The sequence below is a fragment of the Melanotaenia boesemani genome, chromosome 7 (genome assembly GCF_017639745.1).
Source record: "Melanotaenia boesemani isolate fMelBoe1 chromosome 7, fMelBoe1.pri, whole genome shotgun sequence".
Lineage (NCBI taxonomy): Eukaryota > Metazoa > Chordata > Actinopteri > Atheriniformes > Melanotaeniidae > Melanotaenia > Melanotaenia boesemani.
In genome coordinates, this window is record NC_055688.1 from 30,858,168 (window position 1) to 30,865,214 (window position 7,047).

A 7,047-nucleotide genomic window follows, 5' to 3' on the forward strand; every position below is an offset into this window, starting at 1 on the left:
TTCTTTTCCTCCTCCAGCATGACGAAGGATGCAAACTGGTCAATGAACGTCATGTCATACTGAATATTTGGAGGTACAGGACTTTCTTCAAGAACCTGAACAACCACAGATGACGGCTGCACCTTGTCTTCTGTTTAATGCAGGACAGCTTCGATAGATACTGATCCAGAGTTAGAAATGTGTGATGTCATGCCAGATATGACCAATGCATGTATTACATATACCTTTCATTTCAACTTTTCAGCATTTCTTTTATTATTTATTATTATTATTTTTATTTATTTATTTAAATTTTGTATTTATTTATTTGCAAATATTGGTAAACTAATCAATTTGATGTTAATCATTTCTAATGACAAGAAATGTTCACAATGTGACAACTATTATTTCAGTTCAGAAGTGTTGTGCTGCTGTTTTCAAATAAATTATATCGATTCATAATTTCTTCTCATTGTTTATGCTTCTAAACCCGTTACAATTTCCAGACCTTCAACATATTTCTTTAACTATGTCCATGTTTCAGTTTTTGGTCCAAACATTGTGATTTTGGGGGAAAGGTAAAAGGTGAAAAGATAACTTTTCACAATGTAGAAAAGACGTTTAGTCAAAGTCAAAGACAACTTTATTTATCCCTACAGGGTAATTCAGTTTGACAGTCCTCAGTTCATACAGCAATAACCACCTTTAAAACCAATCATTAAGTATATAAAAACATACAACAACAAAGTGTCCCTGCAGCAGTAATGTGTGACAGCTTGGTCATGTTTACCAGCAGCTGAAAATCTTAACAATAAAGATTATTTATTTCCATCAGAAGCAGTCTGGTTGCAGTAGGAATAAATATAATTTAAATATAAAGTAGGGTTTATATGGTGAAGTCTTACAACACCCACATATTCTAATACAGAGTTGCAGAGGGGTGGAGCCTAAAACAATGTCCCCTTAAGGTTGTTTCAGCAAATCTATGATCAGAAAATAAACAACTGACAAAATAAAGTACATTTGAAATATTTCAAAAGATTTTATACCAAGACTTATCATGACAAACTTTTTTTCAACATGGTGAACTGCAAAAAAGAAAAACTGAGTAAAAAAATCATTAGCCTGCAGAGCAGACCAGCCATAAAAATTGTAACGGGATAGTCTATGATCCCATTATCTGAGTGACAGAGAAAAAAATGTTGTGAGTGTTTATCATACCAATTTCACTGTCATATCCTGATGTATCAAAAAAATGGGAGTTTGTTTCTTTGAGATACATAAAAACATTGAAATTACATACCAATAATTACAGAGTACAGAGAAGTTGCCAAAATGAAAGTTACCCTTTCATAGCCATGTTCACTCATATTTAGGAAGGACATACAGTATATAATATACACAGGGGTGTAAAAAAAGTGTTTGCCCCCTTCCTGATTTCTTATTTTGTTGTATGTTTGTCACACTTAAAGACCAGCTAACAAATTTAAATATTAGATAAAGATAACACGAGTAAAGAAAAAATCTCTCTCTCTCTCTCTCTCTCTCTCTCTCTCTCTCTCTCTATATATATATATATATATATATATATATATATATATATATATATATATATATATGTAATATATATACATATATATCTATATATATATCTATATATAGATATATATGTATATATATATATATAGAGAGAGAGGGGGGGAGAGAGAGAAAGAGAGAGAGAGAGAGAGAGAGAGAGAGAGAGAGAGTGTTGGGGGAGTAGAGGCCATATTTAGAAAATATTCAAAGTCCCCCACCTTCTGTTTTACCCAAAGGTGTGGGACACTGTAAAGACATTACGTAAGCAACCTAACATGCAAAATAAAACAGAGATACAGGAAGCAGAGGGTGACACTGAATCAGAAACATGGACTGTGCTGACTTATATAGATATGCATGGCCGATAAAATTGCATAATGGGCATGACTGCGTCTTACACATGCACTAAAAAACATGTAGGGGGGGTGGGGGTGTTCTTCTTCTTTTTTTTTTTTTTTTTTTGTTGCTGTTGATACAGCAGCCTGTTTGGCTCCAAGCCATCTTACTCATAGCATTTGTGCGTTTTCTGCATGACTGGGCACCTGTCATCCCTCATCAGACCAAAAAAACTCGCATGTTTTGTCATGACATTAACTGTTACACAGAGGATTTGTCACATCACAATGTCTGCAGAGCGAATTACTCAGTTATTCATTATATTGCTAAAAAGATAGGGAAGATTTTTAACAATCATCATGAACTTGATGCTACAGACACCAACAGCCTCTACCTGGCATAAAATTTTGTACTACACAGAATGCAAGTCAGAAGAGAAGCAGCTGCACCTTTGAACAGGGAAAAAAACAACAGCAGAGATGGAGGTGGTTGAGAGGAGGAAGAGCGAGACAGAGATGCTCTGAAATATGGGCCAGCAATGCACTCGACTCTCTGACCTTTCAACTCTAAACCCTGCCCGGCTGCTGTCTTTCATGTCCCTGCAGCAAAGCAGCACTCACATTAGAGTAACAGAAAATCACTAGCTTAAACAGAAAGGATGAACACACAATTTCCTCCTGAAAATCAACAGACAATGACACATTTTGACTGACAGAAAATAATCAGTAAACAGAGGCAATATTACTGTAACCTCCAAACTAGTTTACTTCTGAGTCATTTGGATCACAGATTATTAAATAAGTCACATCTTCTAATCTAACAGAGTGAATGTTTGTGAAGGGAAAAGGGTAAGCGCTGTTTCATTTCCTCCTGTCACAAGTACTTACATAACTGCAAGGTGACGGCTTGCATGTCACGACTGTTTTTGCATCCCTCTGCATCTTTCATGCAGTGCATCATGGGTCATTATGTTCTGCTTGAGAGACACCAGCTCAAATAGGATGACAGCTGAGGGTGCTGTGATACTGTCTACATTTTTGAGGCTGTCTAGAAATGATCACTCACAGAAATTAGTAATGGTGATTCAAGTTATGGACCTAAATTTGTCACCTGGTCTTTTATCAATTATGTGTCACATGTAACAGGTTCTATACCTTCTTATGTTCCTGTAATGGTTTCTTTTTGCCAGTAGGTGGACTCAGAGACCAGCTGCACTTGAACATTTGACCCATTTCCAGATTTCATCACTTCTTTATTCAGTTTAACTCCACCAAAGCTAGGTTCCAGCTGATGAATTTAACAGAAATTGCCTTAAATCATAGTTTGATATAATCCACTCCACCTCTAATCGCTGCAGGTAGGACTACTCACAACAGAATATGAATTTACCAGTTGGATTAAATAGCTTAATATTAATAGCAATACAAAAAAACTGAAAATGAAAATAAAAAATGAGCCGTGACGCGCTTTTCTCGCCCGCGTGAGGGTCAGCGCGCTGCTCGGTGATGAAGGGACAGCGCGGCATCATGTGAAACTTGAGGGGGCTGCAGTCGGGTTTGTCCGCAGACGCGCGCTGTGACTACAAGAGGACGCATTGAGAGAGATAGTGACATTTCATTCCTGTGGTGAGTTCTTTATAAATAGGACAGTGAGCGATGTGGCGCGCGTGGAACATGTAATTTGGCGGATTTTGGGTTTGTGTTTGTGGAATATGGAGCCCGGACGCCCTGGGGAAGGACTTTGTTTTGTGAAGTTCCTGTGGAAGCGATGGGACATTTGTTTTTAAATACAATTCCAAGCTACTGGATCTCTGTGAGGTGAGTATGGATAAATACCACAGTAGGAAAAAAAAAAAAAAAAAAAAAAAAAAAAGAAAAAACATTTAAGCCGCTCTTGCAGGATGGTGTTATTAATTTAGAGTCATTTCTGATCATTTCAGTTGGCTTCTGCATATATATATATATATATATATGCATGTGTGTGTGTGTGTGTGTGTGTGTGTGTGTGTGATTCTTTCAGTTTTTTAAAACTAACTAATTCCTTTAATCCCCAGGACTGCTGATGAGTTCACTAAGCAGACAGGATTCCTGAAATCACTTTTAGTTTGTGCAGACAAAAGGAAACAATCTGAGGAATTAACTACCTCTTCATCACTGCAGCCCAAATAATGTCAAGTCTAATTTACAAAGCCAGGAGAATGTTTGTCCCAGAGCACACTTGCCTCAGCCGAATCATGTTTCATAATTTATCAGCAGAAAGAATGATGGAGATTTTTTTGCCAGACTGGACATCAGGAGCTTCCTAAATTCCAATGGATATAATGTAGCAGGACTCTATCAGTATGGCATAAATGCTTCCAGCACACTGGTTTTCAGGGATGGATCTAATGAACTTCACAACCGTCATTGATGACGGCTTTTTGGATGAGACACCATCGAGCCGTGTCCTGACTGGCTGTTTTCTCTCGCTGCTCATCCTCACCACCTTGCTGGGAAACACTCTGGTTTGTGCAGCTGTCACCAAGTTTCGACACCTGCGCTCAAAAGTGACCAACTTTTTTGTGATCTCCTTGGCTGTGAGTGACCTCTTGGTTGCGATTTTAGTGATGCCATGGAAAGCTGTGACTGAGATTGCAGGGTTCTGGCCGTTTGGCTCCTTCTGTGACACCTGGGTAGCTTTTGACATTATGTGCTCCACGGCATCTATTCTGAACCTTTGTGTCATAAGCTTGGACCGATATTGGGCCATCTCCAGCCCCTTTCGCTATGAAAGGAAGATGACGCCACGAGTGGCCTGCATGATGATCAGCATGGCCTGGACATTGTCTGTCCTTATTTCCTTCATCCCTGTGCAGCTCAACTGGCACAAGACCGAGACTAAATCTTACAAACCTCTCACTGAATCATTAGTGTCACTGGGATCAAATGCTACATCTGATCAAAGCCCAGAGAATTGTGACTCGAGCCTAAATAGGACCTATGCCATCTCCACCTCTCTCATAAGCTTTTACATCCCTGTGGTCATCATGGTGGCCACATACACTCAGATCTATCGCATTGCACACAGACAAATCAGGAGGATTTCTGCCCTGGAGCGTGCGGCTGAAAGTGCCAAGAACAGACACAACAGCATGGGTAGAGGCTCCAGCATCGCAGAGTCAGAGAGCTCTTTCAAAATGACATTTAAGAGAGAGACAAAGGTGTTGAAGACGCTGTCGGTGATTATGGGGGTGTTTGTGTGCTGCTGGCTTCCATTTTTCATCTTAAACTGCATGGTGCCCTTCTGCGAGCAGTCGAGCGGAGGAGAGGCTTTTCCCTGCATCAGCCCTACCACCTTTGACGTGTTCGTGTGGTTCGGATGGGCTAATTCCTCCCTCAACCCCATAATCTATGCCTTCAATGCTGATTTCCGCAAGGCCTTCTCCATCCTGCTGGGCTGCCACAGACTGTATCCAGGAGGCCACAACATTGAGACGGCCAGTCTAAACAAGAAATGACTCATGAATCTCACAGCACTGACTCATCCTTTGATTCCAAGAGTCCAAGAGTTCCTGCTGCAGCCGGTCTGACTGATTTCAAATGAGGCTGTCGCTTTCTGTGATTCTGTTCTAACTCTTAGTGTGACGTAAGGGCGCCATGACCACATATATGCCCAAGTTTGCATTAGGTGAGGGACCTGCCTTTGTGCAGACTGTCATGGTGAGACTACTGTGCTTACTCACAATCTTCAGAAGCTCCTGAGAGAGTTGAGGAGATTTGGGATTAGGACTCTCTGCTGTTGTGCCAGGGGTCTGAGGGTGCAGCGGTGCTGACATGCTGCGCGGACAGATAATCCCAGAACTGGGCAGTGTGCACCATGTCCGACACCGCTGTCCTCCTTACCATCGCACTGACATACACAACCACACACAACATCAAAGGGAACTCCGCCAAATACAACATAACTGTGCTGCAATGCTCACACACTTCAACGTGACAGCTCACAGAAATATTCATGCGCAGGACATTAAAATCCTTGGCTCTGTAATGGACTCCTGAGGTAAAGCATTGTACCAAATCATGTTTGGCATAAGTGCAGGTAAATACACCCACAAGTGACTTAATATTACAAACCGAATGAAAACAGATTGGATTTAGCTCATACATGTTTTAAATGAAAGTTCTGGGAAGTGAAAGCTGTGATCTGGATTTCTTTTAGAAGCAACAGCAGCTTATAAATCTCCAAACTGTCTCATAGCTGATATGGATTTAGACATTTTACATATTCTAAATGTAGAATCATTATAACTGTAAACCACATTTACTGTTGAGCCCTTTGATAAATTATTACTACTTGAAAATGTTGTATGGTTGACTTGCTTGTATTACCTAGTGAACCCTGTATTTAATATTAAGAGAAGCTGATAATGTTTTTATGAAGACAAAGATACAAACAAAGCCTTAGCTGGAAACATTTCAGAGCTCAAACTCAAAATGAGCTAAAAATGAATAAATACGTGATAATCACTCAGCTTTAGCATGTATGAATGTCGGTGTTGTTTTATGGGTTTAGCTGGGTCTGTTGATATGATAAAAACTTGGCAAAAAAAGTAAAGTAATTTGCATTTATTTGATTATTTCTTTGTTGAAAAAACGCTTCTTGGCAATAAATCTTAGATTATTGGAAAAACCTGTTTATTTTTTTCTTTTAAATTAGGCCAGATTTGTAAGGAAAATGCATTTGTGGGATGAGCAGCAGAGTTGAATATATGGACTGAGCCCATGACAAAATTTGTTTAATTTTCTCTGCCAATGCCAAACAGTTTGTTCTGCTATTGATTCTTGTTTGGTGACATTTATTGGATTGGATGATTAAAGTCTTGAGAAACAAGACATATTGACGAACAGTGGCCTGAGTACCATGTGAAAGAACTGTACCCAGCCACAACAGCCTGGCACGTCCCCCCTTATGCCGGTAGCTTGGTCACACACTAATGTGGGATGGCATCCCATTCTTTAACCACTATTTATCACAAGTCGGTTAATGTGTTAAACCCTCTGGCATGAACAGCATGCCTAAGCTGATCTCACAAGTGTTCAATGGGGTTAAGGTCAGGATCTCAAGACTTCAGGCAAGTCCATCTTCTCCACTCCAAAATTCTAAAGTTAGTTTCTA

General features: G+C 39.7%; 1 protein-coding gene across 2 annotated transcripts; it reads left to right on the forward strand.

Moving 5' to 3' along the window:
• The first annotated feature begins 3,169 nt into the window (after window positions 1-3,169).
• On the forward strand, window positions 3,170-6,506 carry LOC121642590 (D(1) dopamine receptor-like). Of its 2 annotated transcripts, none has more exons than XM_041989348.1 (2): window positions 3,170-3,250; window positions 3,947-6,506. In XM_041989348.1, the coding sequence occupies exon 2, from the start codon at window positions 4,244-4,246 to the stop codon at window positions 5,387-5,389; it is 1,146 nt and encodes a 381-aa protein (XP_041845282.1). In that variant the 5' UTR covers window positions 3,170-3,250; window positions 3,947-4,243; the 3' UTR covers window positions 5,390-6,506. The 2 variants fall into 2 exon arrangements, with proteins under 2 accessions (XP_041845282.1, XP_041845281.1); XM_041989347.1 differs by lacking the exon at window positions 3,170-3,250 and adding an exon at window positions 3,362-3,710.
• Window positions 6,507-7,047: the final 541 nt, after the last annotated feature.

Bases quoted from the DNA above. Each gene is read 5' to 3' on its own strand.
- LOC121642590 (XM_041989348.1), top strand. From the start codon at position 4,244: ATGCTTCCAGCACACTGGTTTTCAGGGATGGATCTAATGAACTTCACA.